This window comes from Pan paniscus, chromosome 2, assembly GCF_029289425.2.
Source record: "Pan paniscus chromosome 2, NHGRI_mPanPan1-v2.0_pri, whole genome shotgun sequence".
NCBI classification, from domain to species: Eukaryota; Metazoa; Chordata; class Mammalia; order Primates; family Hominidae; genus Pan; species Pan paniscus.
The window spans coordinates 170,386,875-170,407,011 of NC_085926.1; the positions used below are offsets into that span (position 1 = coordinate 170,386,875).

At 41.0% G+C, this 20,137-nt stretch overlaps 1 protein-coding gene across 2 annotated transcripts; it reads right to left on the bottom strand.

Annotated features, from left to right (window-relative positions):
- Window positions 1–803: 803 nt before the first annotated feature.
- Window positions 804–19,165, bottom strand: TNFSF10 (TNF superfamily member 10). Of its 2 annotated transcripts, XM_008957310.5 has the most exons (5): window positions 18,755–19,004; window positions 10,311–10,448; window positions 7,064–7,106; window positions 4,340–4,444; window positions 804–2,047 (listed from the first exon to the last, which is right to left on the bottom strand). In XM_008957310.5, the coding sequence occupies exons 1-5, from the start codon at window positions 18,884–18,886 to the stop codon at window positions 1,620–1,622; spliced, it is 846 nt and encodes a 281-aa protein (XP_008955558.1). In that variant the 5' UTR covers window positions 18,887–19,004; the 3' UTR covers window positions 804–1,619. The 2 variants fall into 2 exon arrangements, with proteins under 2 accessions (XP_008955558.1, XP_008955559.1); XM_008957311.5 differs by lacking the exons at window positions 804–2,047; window positions 4,340–4,444; window positions 7,064–7,106; window positions 10,311–10,448 and adding an exon at window positions 10,458–13,940 and having other exon boundaries at window positions 18,755–19,165.
- Window positions 19,166–20,137: the final 972 nt, after the last annotated feature.

Here is a 20,137-nt window from a genome sequence, read left to right on the forward strand (position 1 = left end):
ACCCACAGAAACAGAACCGTGAGAGCTTGGTGTATGATAGAACAGACATTAAAATCAGCAGGGAAAATGAGGGACTAATCAATAAACAGTATTGGACAACTGGCTATTTATATGGTAAAATATAAAATTAGGCCAGGCACAGTGGCTCACACCTGTAATCCCCGCACTTTGGGAGGTCAAGGTGAGTGGATCACGAGGTCAGGGGTTCAAGACCAGCCTGGTCAAGATGGTGAAACCCCATCTCTACTAAAAATACAAAAATTAGCCGGGCATGGTGGTGCACACCTGTAATTCCCAGCTACTCAGGAGGCTGAGGCAGGAAAATCGCTTGAACCTGGGAGGTGGAGTTTGCAGTGAACCGAGATTAAGCCATTGCACTCCAGCCTGGGTGACAGAGAGACTCTGTCTCAAAAAAAAAAAAAAAAAAAAAAAATACTAGTCATCTTGTATTAAGGGCCCATCCTTTTCCAGTATGACCTTACCTTAACTAGTTACATTCACAATGGCCCTATGTCCAAATAAGGTTATATTCTGAGGTACTGGTGAGTAAGACTTCAACATATCTTTCCTGAGGACACAGCACAACTCAACCCAGAACAAAAGTATTAGCCATAAATAAAAGAACTGATAGATTTGATCATATTAAATTAAAAGTAAGAAATTTATTTATTCTGTAATATGTGTCAAAGATATTATGAAAAAAAGATTAGAAGTCTTTTCCCCCATTTTTAGTAATCTTGATATTATGAAACAAGTGAGTACTAAAACAAAAACAACAATAAATATGAGCACTACAGCAAACATGACATACTGTAATAGAATTTTATTGAAAAAAATAACACGTACTTACTGAAGTTTTTTTTTTTTTTTTTTGAAACCAAGTCTCGCTCTGTCGCCAGGCTGGAGTGTAGTGGCATGATCTCACCACACTGCAACCTCTGCCTCCCGGGTTCAAACGATTCTCCTGCCTCAGCCTCTCAAGTAGCTGGGACTACAGGCATGTGCCAACACACCCAGCTAATTTTTGTACTTTCAGTAGAGATGGGGTTTCACTATGTTGGTCACTATGGTCTTGATCTCTTGACCTCGTGATCTACCCACCTTGGGTTCCCAAAATGTTGGGATTATAGGCGTGAGCCACTGCACCAGGCAAACCGCGATCTTTTAGTGGTGCCTCTTCTCTCTTTTGACTTAAGGATGTTGTCCCTTAAGGAAACCTGGAGGCTACTACTGTGATACACTACTTGAGAGATGGATTGTTGCTCTTTCTTCTACAGTCTTTACAAGGAGTAGATTATAAAGACAGAAGATGTTAACCATTGCATTAATGTTTGGAAGCTGACAGTCTTCTAGATTTCTGCTAGCAAACTGATATGAGGTAGAGTCCTGAAAGATCTTTCAGCAATTTCATTTTCTTGGGATAAGTGAGTCACTTTCAGAACAGTGTGTGTTGTAGAATTTTTTGGTTGTGGCTGCTCTACTCAGATTGCATAGAGGTTTTTTTGTTTTCTGTTTTCTGTTTGTTTGTTTTGGTCAGATTTTTTGAAACATCTTCATAGTGTATCATCCTGAAAACTGAATAGTCACTTTGAGGTTATTGCTTTTTCTTTCCAGGTCAGTTAGCCAACTAAAAAGGCCCCGAAAAAACTGGCTTCATGGTCCATGTCTATCAAGTGCTCATTTGTTACAGAAACAAAAATTCTGTCATTTTCCTTAAGCTCAAATATTCCCCCTTGATAGATGGAATAGAGTCCATATTCTGCATCTTTAGACCAACAACTATTTCTAGCGCTTTTCATCAACAATATAGGGTCAGGATAACTTGTGTATTTGTAAATATATTGGACCATTTGTTTGTCGTTCTTTGTGTTTTCTTTTATTTCCTCCTGAAATCGAAAGTATGTTTGGGAATAGATGTAGTAAAACCCTTTTTCATGGATGACCAGTTCGCCATTCCTCAAGTGCAAGTTGCTCAGGAATGAATGCCCACTCCTTGATGATTCCCAGGAGTTTATTTTGTGGCCCAGAGCCTTTTCATTCTTGGAGTCTGTAGGAAATTTAGAGAGAAAGAGCGTTAACAGAAGGGAATTTGTAGCAAAGCAAGGAGCTTTTTAGCAGCTGTGGCCAGCCTATATTTTTGTTGGGCTTGCCAGGGATTTCAACCTAATATCAAACTTCTTCCTCCTTCAATCTTAATGTGGATTATAAATTCTAGTCACATAGAAATTGGGAGGTTCCTGCATCATTGTGACATTGGGAACTGTTGGGAGTCCCTTGTCTTTTTATACCTTGTCAGCTGCTTATGCCACATGTGTCACACTTAGAATGGTAGCACAAGGGATGGCCCACTCAGATAGCAATGGTTTCTCCTGGGCAGAACTTCTGCCCTGAATCTGTTCCTCCCGTCTTGTGCTGGTGAACTTAAGTGGACAATCCAGAAGGAAACCAAAATAAACGTATCTATTTCTTTAGGCCTAAATCTCAGAAGTTCTTGCCATTCCTTTTGGACTCTTTGGGTCCCCCCTTGATCTTTCTCAGCTCTCCAGAGTCAAAGGCACATCCAAGCAGATGGCATCTCTAGCCAAAAATAATAGAGGCACAAAGTTGGCAAAGGAGCCTAGATTTAAAGATCCTCAGATCCTTGAATCTTTCACACTCAAAGGTTTTGAATGAAAAATGAACCTTCCAAAATGATATTCATTTACACTTTTAGCCTATCTCCACGATTGGTGCAAAATTGGGCTTTTCCAGAGCGTAAACCAGTTATATTTATTGATGAGTAGCAAGCAGTAACATCATAATAATCCCCTCACTTGTAGGTAGAACATGCCAATCATTTATAAAACATGGGTCCAAGAATGTCAAGAAGGCAACTACCCAGAAGAAACTAAACCAACCAACCAACCCCAAACCCCCAAACAAACTTTTTATCTATTAACTGATGAAATATTTTTAGACAAATTTACGGGATAAAGCCTCTGATAAAAATAAAGGTGAGTATTTCTTGAGTACATACAATAGACCATACATTTTGCATCATTTTGTGAGTTAAGATTTGTCTCAACTTTGCGTATGAAGAAACTGAAGCTTGACTAGGTTAAGTAATTTGCTCAAAACATGCATCTAGGTGAAGAGGAGCTGTGATTCCAACCTAGATATTTACACTATAAGACCCATGCACAGAGGCCTGGTGCGGTGGCTCACGCCTGTAATTCCAGCACTTTGGGAGGCCGGGGGGTGTGGATCAGCTGAGGTCAAGAGTTTGAGACCAGCCTCGTGTAGTGGTGCATGCTTGTAATCCCAGCTACTCGGGAAGCTGAGGCAGGAGAATCGCTTGAACCTGGGAGGCAAAGGTTGCAGTGAGCCGAGACGGCGCCATTGCACTCCAGCCTGGGCGACAAAAGTGAAACTCTGTCTCAAAAAAAAAAACAAAAAAACAAAAAAATACCCATGCACAGTATTACATAGCAACATATCGACACATGTTCTGCCTATATATAAATTAGATGTAACATATATGGTTAAACTATATGAAACTGACATTTGTGTAAGTAAAATATGGTCAAATATTGGCAATCTCCTATGGTTTAATTTAATATAAATGCCACTAGGAGCACCTAGTGATTCATAGGGATAGTAAATGATTTAGAACCTTTAAAGAGAAGGGAGATTTGATGGTGAGCAAAGAAGAGAAGTGCAGAGGGATGGAAGAAGTAATCATAAGAGAGAAAGGCTGGGTGCAGTGGCTCACACCTGTAATCCCAGCACTTTGGGAGGCCGAGGCGGGCGAATCACCTGAGGTCGGGAGTTCGAGACCAGCCTGACCAACATGGAGAAATCCCGTCTCTACTAAAAATACAAAATTAGCCAGGCATGGAGCTGCGTGCCTGTAATCCCAGCTACTTGGGAGGCTGAGGCAGGAGAATTGCTTGAACACTGGAGGCGGAGGTTGCAGTGAGCCTAGATGGTGCCATTGCACTCCAGCCTGGGCAACAAACGTGAAACTGTCTAAAAAAAAAAAGAAAGAAAGAAAGAAAAAGAAAGAAAGAAAGAGCAAGAAATTACTCTAAAGAAGGAAAAAAAAAATGGAATCCTGAAAACTGCAAAGACAAAATTCTTCCACTTTGTAATTTTCCTGAGGCCAGTTATGTTGTGGCAATAATTGAGTTGTTTGTCTGTAATCTTGCATCTGAAAACAGTCAATCTGAGATCTGATTAATATTGAGCATTTTGTAGACAGCCATATAAACATTTCAGGTAAAATTCTTTAAAAAATAAGTTACTTGGCACAATCCTTCCATTATTTTCCCTTAAGTCACTTATTTGTTGTTTCTCTTACTTGGAGAAGACAATGTGTTGCTTCTTCCTCTGGTTCCAGTTATGTGAGCTGCTACTCTCTGAGGACCTCTTTCTCTCACTAGGGGAGAAATATTTTGTTGCTTTTCTAAAAGAGAAATGATAAAGGGTCATCAACACTTGCCAAACTAGTTCTCCAATACCTTGCTCTTCATAGGTGTTGTCAATCAGCCATTGTAAGCACACTGGGCTTCCAAAGTTGATTCTATGAGTTTTCATAAAAATAACATTTTGATATTATGATCAACCTACCTCAGTTTATGATCAACTTGAAAAGTACTTTACATGGAAAGAATAAGCAGTAACATGGATTATAATTTATTAGTGTCTCACAGGTAAGGTCCAAAGAGAAACAAAGTGAAGATACAACAAAGTGAAGACTCTATCCCTTTTCCAAAAATATAAATAAAGAAATAGCTGTAGCTGTGTAATAATCCTGCTGAGTTAAATTGTGCAAATAACTACGTATTGGCAAATTTCCACCTTGAATTACATACAGAAATAAACAGAGTGGTACCAATTTTTGTCATCTCAATTTTCCTTTCTCTATCCTAACTACTGCAGATTCTAAAGCAGTAGCAATGATAACGATTGCTCTTAGATGCTGCAAACTGATATCCAACAGTCATCTTGCAACCACCCTTCCACTCCAAAAAAAAAGAATAGGAATTGACATTCTGGTCATGATATTGAGTATACGAGCATATAAGTTGCGAATTCACTAGATCATAATAAACAAATAATATTTATTGATCACCATCCAAAGTATTTTGGAGTAGCCTTAAAAAAACAGAAATGTAGGCCGGGTGCGGTGGCTCACGCCTGTAATCCCAGCACTTTGGGAAGCTGTAGGTGGGCGGATCACCAGGTCAGGAGATCGAGACCATCCTGGCTAACATGGTGAAACCCCGTCTCTACTAAAAATACAAAAAAATTAGCTGGGCATGGTGGCAGGCGCCTATAGTCCCAACTACTCAGGAGGCTGAGGCAGGAGAATGGTGCGAATCCAGGAGGTGGAGCTTGCAGTGAGCAGAGATCTCACCATTGCACTCCAGCCTGGGCAACAGAGCAAGACTCCGTCAAAAAAAAAAAAAAAGAAATGTAACAAATGACTTTCTCTAAAAGAATCAGTTCAAACTTCCCAAGTGTGCTTACATTGGTTGTAAGTAAATTATATTCTTTCATCAAACAGACAGTTCTAGGGTAAGGCACTACACCCCAGAGGGCTACAAATATTAATCACTGATTTCACTGACCATGTCCTCAAGGGACTTACAGCCTTCTACAGAAAATATGAATTAGAAAGTGACAATTTGGAGGCCAAGATGGGTGGATCACTTAGCCTGAGAGTTTGAGATTAGCCTGGGCAACATAGTGAAACCTTGTCTCTATAAAAAATAGAAAAATCAGCCAAGCGTGTTGGCCTGTGCCCGTAGTCCTACTATTCGGGAAGCTGAGGTGGGAGGATTGTTTGAGGCCAGGAAGTTGAGGCTGCAGTGAGCCATGATCGTACCACTGCACTCCAGCCTGGGCAACAGATTTGTTAAGGTCATTTCAAGGATATGGATAGGAAAGCCTAGATTTGAAAGCAAATTTTTAAAAGAGGAAATTTCCAACTGGTTATAGCAAACACCTCCCAAAAAAGAAATCTGCAAAATGTATATCAAGGTACCATGGATATATCTTGGTATACAGAGTTGTGTTTCACCTTACTGGGATGAATAACAAAGAATTTTATTCTTCCAACACTGAAAACAGTACATGCATCTATCTGCTGTAGACCATTAATCTGGTATGCCTCATCTGAATAGGTGGAGTGTTCAACATTCTCACTACTGCTTTCACCTTTGGAGAAATGATAAGAAAGAAGGCTTAGACCCCAGGAACAGGTCCTGTCCTTTATATTTAAGAAAACATATTTAATAAAGGAAAATGGGGGTGCCAAGTGATGAAGAAGTTTATTGCATTGGAAAAGAATAACAGATTTTAAAAAATAACTGAAAGGAAATGAAAAAGGTACATGTGATAAAAATAACAGAGTGCAGGGAATTTACTTAGAAAGGTGTCCAGGGAAGCCCTCTCTGAAGAGGTGACAATTACGTGAACTGTAAAGTACGATGGAGTGCCAGATGGAAGGCTAAAGAAGCCAGCCTGGGCAACAGTAGTGAACAGAGAGGTGGGTCGAGAGAAGGCTGCTGACCATGAACAAGAGGGTGGTGTGGCATGGAGACCACAGGATGAGGATCGTGGGTGGGTAGAAAGATTGTTGGGAAAAGGATGATGGAGGAGGAGGCTTTTGTAAAGAAAGACCTGGAGCCCAGTGGTGGCCTGAAACAAAGAAGGGTAACTTTAAGGGACTTCATTTATTTCTCTCAATTTCCCAGAAACGATTTAAGATGGCTTCTTTGTAACACATTAGAAGGTAGAAACTAATAAGTGAAGAAATTAAGGTGAAAGGAAAATTCATGGGGAAGAATAAAATTAAGTTGAAATAAAGTTCTGACCATAGATGGGCCACAGATTTGGTTCTGAGCTTCCTAGCTGCCAATGTAAAGAGGGAAGTAGAATCAACAAGTGGCTTGAGATACAGAGCAGCAGATCAGAGGATGGATGAGTGGATGAGAACACAGAGAAGGAGAATGGAGAACTATTCACAACCTGTCATGAAGATGACAGTAAAAAATTAAAATAACAAAAAAGATACTACCTTGAACTGTAGAAATGGTTTCCTCAGAGGTTCTCAAAATCATCTGCAAATATTATTGAATAAAGCTTGTTAATTTCCCTAAAAATTTAAACTGACTATAGAATGCCTATGGCTCATCTTGCTGATGTCTAACAGGAAATTTCTACATGCATTATCAATCTAGGAAGTTTTAAGTTGGTCAAGCATAGGGTCTGTAAGGGGTGGGGTGGGAGCTGGGATAAATATTGAGATAGCTGTCCCCGCACAGCAATCAAGGGATGGTCCTCTGCCTGGGAAGTTCTGTTGCTGGATGACGTCTTGGAAAGGCCACACCTGGAGCAGTGCAGGAGGAAGAAGCCATCCGCCATGTGATGTCAGCCAAATGTGGCTGATGGGTGTGGCAGCCATGTCATGTCACTTTCTGTGTGTGGGGTGTATGTATGTGCACATTCATGTGTGTGTGTGTATAAGTGCACTGGGTAGCAGAGCCCAGGGGCTTAAAATTATTGGACAGACCCAAGCCTCAAGATGCAGGGCACACTTCCTCTCTCTCAGGATGCCCACAGACATACATAGCCTATCGAGGTATAACCTGACAACACCGTGTCATTCTTTCACTTCTGAGAATGTGGCTGAGCCATTCTCAACATAAAGATATTTTACCATCTTCCCATATCTTTGCTAAATATCTAGTAACCTCCCCCAGCCTTTGTACTAACCAGTGGGGAAAACCAGTAAGAAAGAGTGAAAACCAAACCTTTCTATTAAATGGGAAGACCCTGACTTGGCTCATCCATGGCTTCTGAATTCAGCTCTGTCCCTCCTGCCACCTTCTCCCATCACTGCCCTTTCTCAGTCACTGTAGTTAATGTTGCAACTGTCAGAAACTTGCCTTCTCTGTACTTCCAGCCCAAAGCAGAAGCTCTCTGCTTCTCCCTCCACCGCAAGCCCTGATGCCGGATAATGGGGGCAGGGAGTGGTGGCGGTGGACTGACTGTAATCAGTTCCCTGGGCACTGACTTACGGGAAGGAGAAGTGAGAGGAAACCACAGCATTCTCTCTTATCTCTGTCTCTCATTTCTCTCTGTGTGTCTCTCTTTCCCACTCTTACTCTCTTTCTCTCGCAACAGAAAGGAAGGAAAGAAGGGGAAGCAACAGGAAAAAGAAAAGGGTCTTTCCTACAATGTGGGAGGCAAAATAAAAAGAGTGACTAGAAGCATGGCATGGCCAGATGCCCTGCATTCAAATGTTTCAGTTACTGGCTCTGTGAGACTGTTCAAGTTATTTAACTGATCTAAACTTCAATTTATTAATCTATTTTTAAAATATATTTAAGAGGATAATAACGATTTATTATTCAGAGCTGTCGTGAGGATTAAATGAGATAATGTATGAAATGGGCATAGGATATTTACTGGAATAAATCTGTTCAACTAATGTGCCTGAAAAGAAAAAGAGAATTATTTTTCCCACATTCTCACCTATTCCCTCTGTGTTCTCTCCCAGCTTCCCGCTATTCTAGTTGGTAGCAGGATGTGAGAATGGGAGGAAGAATGGCAGGAATAGCAGGAAAGAGAAATGTCCTCACTATTTGTCTTATCTCCCCACTCCCTGTCCACAGCACCCAGCCCTCTCCTCAGTCTCCAGATTTCCACCCTAGTTCTCAGTCTCTCTCCCCTGCTGGACAATCGCACCTCCACCCTCCCCAAGCCCCTATCCCGGGAACTTGGGATTTTCATTTCTCAGCTTCCTCAGGACCTTCTCCAGCCCAGGCTTTTCCTAGTCTCCTGGTCCTTGCCCCCTGAACACTTGCTGTCATTTGCAGTGGTGGAATCAGAGCTGCTTCCGTACAGCTTGTGTGGAGTGGGCCCCCCTGCCTGGAGAAATGCCGCCAGGGCAGCCACAGAACAGGTATGTTTCTAGGACTCCTAGAAGGAAGTCTAGTTTCATTTCCCATAGAAATAGCATCTCACATGTGTCAGGGCTGTACTGTGAAAACAGCTCAGGATTATCAGCTTGATCCCTAACCACCAACATAACAGTATTTATATGGAGAAACAGATGCAGAACACCAAACAATGGACTTATAAACATGTGTAAAACACATTCTCCTCCTACCCTGGGAATTCCCCCAGTTAACGTCTTTAAACAATGGTGGTGTATGTGGTACTTCATAGTTTACAGAGTATTTTTATAGCTGTGTTCTCATCTGATATTTTCACATAGGCAGAAGCAATTTCTTTTTTTTTTTTTTTTTGGTTTTTGAGATAGAGTCTTGCTCTGTTGCCCAGGCTAGAGTGCAGTGGCACAATCTCAGCTCACTGCAACTTCTGCCTCTTAGGTTCAAGCAGTTCTCCTGTCTCAGCCTCCCAAGTAGCTGGGAGTACAGGCACACACCACCACACTTTGCTAATTTTTGTATTTTTAGTAGAGACAGGGTTTCACCATGTTGGCCAGGCTGGTCTTCAACTCCTGACCTCAGGTGATCCGCCTGCCTCAGCCTCCCAAAGTGCTGGGATTACAGGCGTGAGCCACTACACCCGGCTGCAAATATTATTTAATGCCATCTTATAAAGAAGGAAGAGCCTAAGAGAAGAAACTTGATTAGATCTGTCACTCTGCCACATTTAGTAAAATAAACTGTTAACTAACATGTCTCTGCTGGAGGTCCTGTTTAAGCAACTTCCATAAACAGATACTTTTTGTAATTTGTTATTTATTGGCTGTAAATTAAGAAAAAACCACCTTCAATTTCTCAACGTATCTCTTTCTTCCCTTCCCTTCCTTTCCTCTTTCTTTCCTCTTACTTTCCTCTTTCTTTATCTCTATATGCATACAAAAATAAATATTTAATTCCAGACAACAGCAATGCGGGAAGAATATAAAATATCATTATTTGATCTTCTTTATCTTTTGAATGAAAAACAATGCCACACATTCTTTATGACTTTGTGACCTTCTCTTCATTACCCTGTGTGTGCCTCAGTTTCCATAATGTGAGATCAAAAGGTTAGACTAGATGTGGAGGCTGTCCGGGGCAGAGGAATGAACTCTAGACCAGGAGTCGGCCAGGTCCTGCCCTTTGCTGCTATGCCCCATTTTCCTAGTTCTATGAATTTGGGGAAAATTACTTAAATACTCTGGGCCTAAGTTTTCTTATTTGTAAAATGAAGAGTCTAGACTTGATTATCTTAAAGATTCCTTTGCTTTAAGGAATTCTTCTGGCCTTCTCCGCCTGCTGGTGAGGTCACCTGGTGAGGTTACCTACCTTTCTAACGAGCTGACGGAGTTGCCACTTGACTTGCCAGCAGGGGCTGTTCATACTGTCTTCGTCATTGGGGTCCCAATAACTGTCATCTTCTTTTAAGAAACAAGCAATGCCACTTTTGGAGTACTTGTCCTGCATCTGGGTTGAGATGGAATATAACACAATATTTTGCATAAGTGCTTTTTATTTTTGTTCATTTGGAAGTTAAGACAACAGAAACTGATAGCAGACTTAGAGAAGTTTTGGCATATTGAGTAAGTTCCTGTTTGAAATAAAAGTAAGCATGCTCTCCTTTGTCCTTAAAAAAAAAAAAGAAAAGAATAAAAGTAAGCAACTGGATATGGTGGAAAGGATGCAGGTGTGCTTCAGGCATCTGGAGTCACAGTGTCCTTCCCTGCCTCCCTTACTAAACAGCTGTGCTTTTCTTGACAAGTTGCTTCCATTCTCCTGTGTCTGTTCATAGTTTTGAGCCGGTTCACTATGGTGATTCTGAGGTCTCTTCCAGTTCTGCCATGGTATGTATCCCATTTTGAAGCTGAAAACCTACCTAGATACAAGGTCGGTAGTGGAGTCAGTTTACATTTTTAAATAAAAAACAGCCAAGTCATTTGGGAGGGGGTCATGTTCTGTTTCTAGATCTGAGCTGTGGCTAGCTAAGTAGATTCTAGTTACTGATCTGATTTCTACTCCTCTGCCTGGCAGAATCTGGACCATGTTGCCGCTAGAAATCTGAATGCTGTCTCATTAAATGTTTACACTAACTAGGGATTTATTGGTAGAGACTTCAAACACTCTTTGAAGGTTTTCTCCCTGTTTCTGATTGAAAGTAAACAATGGCAATAGTCAGATCATTATCAACGAGCTCCTCACCCTCATCAACAAATCCTTGCTTGATGTTATAAACACACACACACACCCACACACACCCCATCCCAAACCACCCAGAACTCTTCAGGCTGACAATTGTTTAATTGAGAAAAACAGGAAACAGAAGGTCCAAACAAAGCCAGAAGGGTTTTGTTTGTTTGTTTGCTTTGCTCATTTCTTCTCTTCTGTTTTGTTTTGTTTTAACAAGTGGGATGGAAGAGACGTTATTTCCCTGAAAAAATCTGCTGAATTGGCCAGGCGTGGTGGCTCATGACTATAATCCCAGCACTCTGGGAGGCTGAGGCGGGTGAATCACAAAGTCAGGAGATCGAGACCATCCTGGCTAACCCAGTGAAACCCTGTCTCTACTAAAAAAATACAAAAAATTAGCTGGGCGTGGTGGCGGGCGCCTGTAGTCCCAGCTACTTGGGAGGCTGAGGCAGGAGAATGGTGTGAACCCGGGAGGCGGAGCTTGCAGTGAGCTGAGATCGTGCCATTGCACTCTAGCCTGGTCAACAGAGCGAGACTCCGTCTCAAAAAAAAAAAAAAATCTGCTGAATTGACTCTACCTGGGGAAATAAATGAGAAAATGACAATTTTAATCTGTTATTTGAACTAAGGTACTGCAAAGGTTGAAGGGAGGATCAAATTGAACGACGATTCACTCCTTCCTTTAGAAAGACAATATCATTTTAAATCAAAATATCTTAACTGTTTATGAGAGGTCCCAGCTAGAATCACACAGTTCTGTACTCAGCCACGTAACCCTTGGACATTTGGCCAAGGTCCCTCAAATGCAAAGGTGCAAACTTGAGTTAATAAATTTCTTCCACACACGCTGACATGGATCATTCATTTACTTTTAAACAAATGTTTATTTTCTGTCTTCCTCTTTTAAATTACAAGAGAAAAACATTCCCGTAGTATATGTAGTTGGAGGTGAAGCTGGGGCCTCCTGAGTTGAGATATGACTGGCCATGGACTTAGGTACATTTCCTTGCCCCTGCCTGCCCCACCTGTAAACATCCAGTTGCACCTCGAATTGACTTGGGAGATGCAAAACCTTTCCAAGGAAGGCACTCAGTCACATATGATTCAGAAATATGAGAGCATGTCTAGCAAACTGTGGGAAAGGATCAAGAAGGAAGAGACGAGAAACTGGGATCAGCCACAAGGCCCGAGGGTGGTTCCAGGAAGAGCAAACTTTCCCTGGACACTGTCCCAGTTCACTCAGTGTGAGTTGGCTCTGGCCAAGCTTCGGTTTGATTACATTGAACAAGCAGGCTCACAAGTCTCTGTAACTTGTTGGGGCAAAAAGGTGTGCATGACACAGAAAGGAGGGAGCGGTATGCCTTTTCACTTCACATCAGCTGTAAGCTATCTCAGCAGGAAATGGCTGAATATGGGAGGCTTCAGCTGTGAGAGGCAAGGTGCAGAGTTGAAAGCTGCCTGTGATCAGGCAGTAATGGCAGCAGGCAAAAACTTATCAACTGAGGTGGAGTTTGACATGGATGGTGGTGGTGGAGCTCGTGCCACAGGGACTAGCCCAGGTTAGCACCAATTGCTGGCTAGAGCCTGTGATCCCTTCTGAGTATTTTCCAGAAATACTTTCAGGAGGAGGTGGAAGGAACCTGGAAAATTGAGTAAGGTCCTGGGTATAAGTGGATGGGAGGTAAACAAGTTAATGTAGCTACATTATTACCCAGGAGTTTATAAAGCCTGGATACATTCAGGATACACAGGCAAGCAGGGAAGCATGGAAAAGTAAAGAACACTTTTCTAAAAGAAAAAAAAAAACCCTCCAAAAACTAAATAAGTAAATCACAAAACAAAACAAAACAAAACAAAACAACCACTAATAGCAGCTATATTCTCACCTCCTAGTTAACCTTTGGATGATATCTCTTGTTTACAGGGGTGAGATCAGACTGTGTGTGTGCATAATTTTGAGTATGGTTGTTTTCTCATAAGACTATATAAAAATGCTGTGTTCTTTAAATCTATATGAAAATTATACATGGATAGCATAGATATTTTTATGACATTCCCTGTAGAAAATTTGTAAAATATAGAAAAATAAAATGGAAAAAAAGTACCCATAATCATACCATCTAGAGATCACATTGTCATTTTGGTGTTTCTCTTTCTAGACCTTTTTATGCATAAATATTGATTTCTGAACAATAGAAATCCAGAGAGGAAGCCCCAGTCACTCTCTCCACCCTCACATGTTTCTTGCATCATGAATTTTGGTAGTTTCTCCTATAGAACTTGGCCAATGCTGGTGACTAGACACATGGCGGGTTAACGTGAGGTGCTGTGGTTATTCCAAGAATGATAATTAATACGATATGTCTCCCCCCGCCTCCTCCCATCCTTTCCACTTCAAAGTATGAGTTTCCTGCAGCATATCATAGGCTGAGGCTATATTCTCTAACTAACCACACCTGGGCACTGGGGGCAGAAGGTAGCGTGTGGGGATTATTTTCATTTGCGTGCCTCTGAAAAGAAAGCTCTTGCACTGGGTGCCTGTTCTTCAGCTCCAGAAGCCCTTGGTTCTGAAAAGTGGATTTCCATGGCGACTGCTCTTGGTGCTGTTACAAACACGGTGGTTGTCTAGGCCAGGGTCAACCAGTCCTTGATGGGGCTTGAGGTCAGCAGGGTAGACTCAGCAAGGTAGACTCAGCAAGGTAGACTTCAAGATGGCAGCAATGACCCTGTCTGCTGCCCAGACATTAGTCTCTGGCAATCATTTTCTGCAAACTGCAAATAGCATAAAGGATCATTTATGGAGATCCGTGGAGAGGAAGCCCTTCTCCTTTTTCCTCCCCATCTATGATGTCACAGTGACAGGCCATTCCTTTATCATAAAACTTTCTCAGAGGGACACAGACTTCAGGGGCTAAGCCCATATTTGCTGTTCATGTTTGCTGGTCTACAGGCTATTTGTGAAGGTCCAATCCAATGTTATGAAGCCTTCCTTAACCCTTACACCCTATAATCCTTGCAGACTGTATCTTCTGCAAATGTTCACCAGACAAAGTGGAGCCTGTATTCAATTTTAAGAAATTAATACTTATGTTGAATATACTTTTCCAAAGTCTACACAGAAGATTCAAACTTATTTTCCCTTTGGAAAATTTCTGATGAAGGAAGTGACACCTTCAGGAGACTTTTCAGCAGTAATTAGAACGCTACTATAAAAATAGCATTGTATTGTATTGAAAAAATGTATTGTAAAAAAAAGTAGGTGCTTCAATTTATTGAGTACCTCCTTCATGCCTGGGTTCAAAATCAGGCTTTCCCTTTTACTAGTTTTGTAATCTTGAACAAATCTCTTAACTTCGCCTGAGCTTTAGTTTGTTCATCTGTAATGGGGGTAATTATACTTACATAATAGAATTGTTATGAGAATTGAAACCGGGCAATACTTTTCAAAGTTGCTGGTACACAGTAATTGCTCAATATCTGTAATTCTCCTAGCTTTCTAGCACTCTCAATGAATTCTTCTGCATGCCTAATGTACATGTGTTCATATGTCAATATGCAATTAGGGAAAATGTGTGCAAGTGGGAAGATCTTAAGCCTTATATGAAATTTCCATTTTTATAGTAGAATTGAAAAAGAAATTTGATTATATATACAGACAATTGCATGAGTCAGTTGAGTAAAGAACTGGTTGATTCAATCTTAAAATTAGTCCAACTTGTAATGTAAGCAAACTGATGGAGCTACTTCTGTGTGGAGTAACAGCTTTACTCTGTTTATGCTGCAAAGTTAAGAAAGGTTAGGAAATTCTGGCTCCAAATTGGTGAACATAGCAGTATTCCAGTCTCTCGTGTAGACTTAAAGCTAAAGGTATGATTATAGTTTCATTAATATTTTTTTCTTACAAAAGAAAATCTTTTCTAAATGTGTCCTACAATAAACCTGACTTTACTGGTCATCTAATAGTAGCCATAATTTTCATAATTACTTGCAAATAAAACAAGAGTCTTCCTCATCCATTTCCAAATGAAAAATTTCTGACTGATTGGGATAACCAAACTTACATTCCACAGGATATGCAAACTGCATTTCCCTAGCAAATAGTTACTACTCTATGTCTTTTGCACAATTTATACTTTTCTGAGATGCTTAGCCTTTCATTTCCTAGTCAGCTGGCAGAGTTGGTGCTGCAGGATGCGCTGTGCATGCACAGTATACATCACAGGGTGTAGATAGGTTAACCCTGTGGACACTGGGTTAACCCTGTAGATAGGTTAACACTGTGGAGGGAAGAGCCTACAGACCTGGGTGCTAGCCGCCCCACGGCTAGCCTCCAAAGCCTTGTCTGAACTTGAGTACATTATTTCTTGTCTCCTCGTCTGTAAAAAGGTGGTTGTGGTGGGGGGTGGGGGGAGGATCTGAAGTTCCTTGTAGCTCATAATTCTCTACTATTTAATATACAATGAGTTAAAATATATATTAGAAGTCAAAAACTGAGTTGGTTTATTTTCAGCAATTTTGCAGTCATAGTTCCAGGGGTTTTCATCGAGAAAATCATAAATTAAAATAGCACTCTTTGTTTGTTTTGTCTGTCAAAGATACCTCAATTTGTACATGGACCATCCACAGGCAGAGATTGGCAGTTTGCTTTTCAATTGTTTTATCATGAACAGCTGTGTCTATCTGATAACTTCTTTAGTACAGATTTTACCCATGACATGCCCGTGCCCCAGGAATAGGCAGAATGCCAGTCCTTTGTATTCTCACTTATTGTCAACACAGGAATGCCACATAACTAAAAGCAAAACATTTCAAAGATGTGAAAGTTCACCAGGACTAGCTACATCTGGAATACAAAACGGGAGTGTTCAGTGACTTAGAGCCTGGCTTTGGGTTGAGCCTGACTCTACCCTTGTTGCCTGCATATTCGTGGTGCCTACCACATCTGTGAAGGCTGTTCAGTCACGCAATAAGTATGTAGTGAACCACAGGTATTAGTATTAGTGGCTACTTGGGAACCACATGCTAGACCCAGAGGTATACTGATGAGCCAGAAGCAGACACAGCTCTGATACAGCTACCCTCACCCTCAAGAATTCATGAGTCAAGAACTGTAACTCCAACCTGCAACAACAAAGCAGGGAAGATGGCTACAGTAACCAAAACAGCATGTTACTGGTATCAAAACAGATACATAGACCAACGGAACAGAACAGAGGCCTCAGAAATAACACCACACATCTACAAACACCTGATCTTTGACAAACCTGACAAAAACAAGCAATGGGGAAAGGATTCCCTATTTAATAAATGGTGCTGGGAAAACTGGCTAGCCATATGCAGAAAACAGAAACTGGGCCTCTTCCTTACAGCTTCTACAAAAATTAACTCAAGATGGATTAAAGACTTAAACGTAAAACCTAAAAGCATAAAAACCCCAGAAGAAAACCTAGTCATACCATTCAAGATGGCACGGGCAAAAATTTCATGACTAAAACACCAAAAGCAATTGCAACAAAAGTCAAAATTGACAAATGGGATCTAATTAAACTAAAGAGCTTCTGCACAGCAGAAGAAACTATCATCAGAGCGAACAGGCAACCTACAGAATGGGAGAAAATTTTTGCAATCTACCCATCTGACAAAGGTCTAATATGCAGAATCTACAAGGAATTTGTTTCTTGTAAAACAAATTGACTAGAAAAAAACCACATCAAAAAGTGGGCAAAAGATATGAACAGATACTTCTCAAAAGAAGACATTTATGTGGCCAACAAACATGAAAAAAAGCTCATCATCACTGGTCATTAGAGAAATGCAAATCAAAACCATAATGAGATACCATCTCACTCCAGTTAGAATGGTGGTCATTAAAAAGTCAGGAAACAACAGATGCTGGAAGGATGTGGAGAAATAGGAATGCTTTTACACTGTTGGTGGGAGTGTAAATTAGTTCAACCATTGTGGAAGACAGTGTGGCGATTCCTCAAGGAACCAGAAATACCATTTGACTCAGCAATCCCATTACTGGGTATATACCCAAAGGATTATAAATCATTCTACTATAAAGACACATGCACATGTATGTTTATTCCAGCACCATTTACAATAGCAAAGACTTGGAACCAACCCAAATGCTCATCAGTGATAGACTGGATAAAGAAAATGTGGCACATATACACCATGGAATACTATGCAGCCATTAAAAAGAATGAATTCATGTCCTTTGCAGAGACATGGATGAAGCTGGAAGCCATCATTCTCAGCAAACTAACACAGGAACAGAAAACCAAACACTGCATGTTCTCACTCATAAGTGGGAGTTGAACAGTGAGAGCACATGGACACAGGGAGGGGAACACACACACTGGAGCCTGTCGGGGGTGGGAGGCTAGGGGAGGGAGAGCATTAGAACAAATACCTAATGCCTGTGGGGCTTACAACCTAGATGATGGGTTGATGGGTGCAGCAAACCACCATGGCGCATGATACCTATGTAACAAAACTGCAGGTTCTGCACATGTATCCCAGAACTTAAAGTAAAATAAAAAAATTAAAAATAAAGAAATCTGTTTGCCAGAATTCACAAAGAGCAATAGACCTCATGTGAATTATGAATCTGAACTTCATCCTGCTGTGTGCTATTGGATAAAGACTCTAAGAGCTACATTACAGATTTTTTCGACAGGAAGTATCACAGTAACAAGGCCCTATTTAAAGGCTGTTGCTACTGCTGTGGAACAGATTTACCCATTTGTGTTTGAAAGCAGGAAAGAAATTTTATCATTCACCACTTAATTGGTTAGAATCTCTTACTGTGCACCTTTTAAAACCTGCTGCACATTGGACTCAAAAGGAAAACTGGACCAACGGTAATTGAGGAAATAGACTCTTTTATTTATTCATGGCTACAGTGTAAGCTCCAGTCCCTTTGGATTTTATTCCAAACCTTGTTATAATATAAAAAAGGAAGTTTACAAGACATGTCGTTGCTGCTTTTACAAAAGGACATTCTATTTATTTTCGCAGGAATTCTCATGTCCCCATAAGCAGAGCTGTCACAGTGTGCACTACCTTAGGTTGTTTTATTGTTGTCATTGTTATTTTTTTCCATTTTGAGCTAATGTGTTTTATCTGTGAATAGTCTTTTACATTTTTGTATGCTGAATATGGGCACCAAAGAACCTGTAAAAATTATCTTTTTCAATTGAATGTGCACAAATAAAAGTTTGGAAAAGGAAAACAAAAAAACTATAAAGCATTTAGCAGAAAGCTTTCATGAAGAGTTGCAATGGCTAATATTATAAAATACACATACTTTTAAAAACAAAAAATCCCTCAGGAGTTTTGTTGCCCACATCTGCTAGTAACTAGTGAAGCCAATTGTGTAACTGCACTTAGTTTACACAATTTCTTGAACTTACAGTTTTGCAAAGACCTCAGTTGTTATGTGATTTAGCAGTTAGAGTGTACCCACAGAGAAAGGAAGCAGGAAAGTCTGCAGAGAGGGGCAAGCTGACATGCAAAGAAGCAGGTAACCAGACAGTTGCTAAGCGCCTCAAAGACTGAGTGCACTGCACTGCACTGACCTGCTTCAGCTCGTTGGTAAAGTACACGTAAGTTACAGCCACACAGAGAGACTGCAGGAGCACTGTGAAGACCACGATCAGCACGCAGGTCTGTCCCAGGCTGGGTCCCCCCTGGACCTCCATCATAGCCATGATCCTGTCAGAGTCTGACTGCTGTAAGTCAGCCAGGCAGCCGGTCACTGAAGCTCTTCCTTCTCTATTCTTTTATAGTCAGTGAGGAAACGAAAGCGAATGAGTTGTTTTTCTGGGTTCTGTGGCCTTGGCCCCACCCACATCTATTGAACCTGCAACTGTCCCTCCCCTTTCCTACTGCCCAGGGACAGCTCTTGTCTCAAAGTAGTTGTTGGAAAGGAGGGAAACTGAAAGAAGCTCCTCTCCTTGCCCTCAGGATCCATGCACCCCTTATCTGCACTCACCTCAAGCCCATTTCTCTCTTCTCTTTCTTGCTCTCCTTTTGATAATGTCCTCAGCCAAAGAGGGGAGGGATTTTCTTTGCTTTTCCCTAACATATCCTCATTCTACCACAGAGCTCTCAGCCTCATGGCCTGGCTGTCATAGGCACAAGGCCTGTTTTCTAAATTATAAGATAATTTTTATGACCTGAAACTTCCATATGTGATTTTTCTCATGCTACTGTGAGGGTGGGAAGAGGGCAGGGTGGGAGTGGATAAAGGAAAATAGAAATACTGTCTCATAGCAATGGTCTTGCTACATAACTCCATCTTGAATGTCAGAATCTAAATATTGACTTCTTCTTCCTCTTTGCAAACCTTCAGACACAAATTCTAATCTCCTTCTCAGATCTCCATCCCTACCAAGACAATATGCCAGTGTGTTAGGCTGGACAGGCAGGAAGTAGTTGACACACTCAGAAAGGCAAAGGAAAAAAACGTGGATGTTTTCCAAAATACTAACCCCATCACAATGTCTCGCTGTCACTATCCTTTTACAGATTAGGAAAGGAAGTTACAGGGAGTTAATTACCCTCAGATTCAGGACCCAGCCCCAGATCTCCCCACTATCAGATGTCATAAGCTGGCCCAGCTGTATGTTGTCTCTATATCTTATTCAGCATTTCTTTCTTTCTTTTCTCTCTTTCTTTCTTTTCTATTCTTTCCTTCTTTCTTCTTTCTTTCTTTCTTTCTTTCTTTCTTCTTTCTTTCTTTCATGTATTTATTTATTTTTTTGACAGAATCTCACTTTATCGCCCAGGCTGGTGTGCAGTGGTGCAATGGCACAATCTCGGCCCACTACAACCTCCACCTCCCAGATTCAAGCAATTCTCCTGCCTCAGCCTCCCAAGTAGCTGGGATTACAGGTGCATGCCACCATGCCCAGCTAATTTTTTTGTATTTTTAGTAGAGATGGGGTTTTATTTACCAT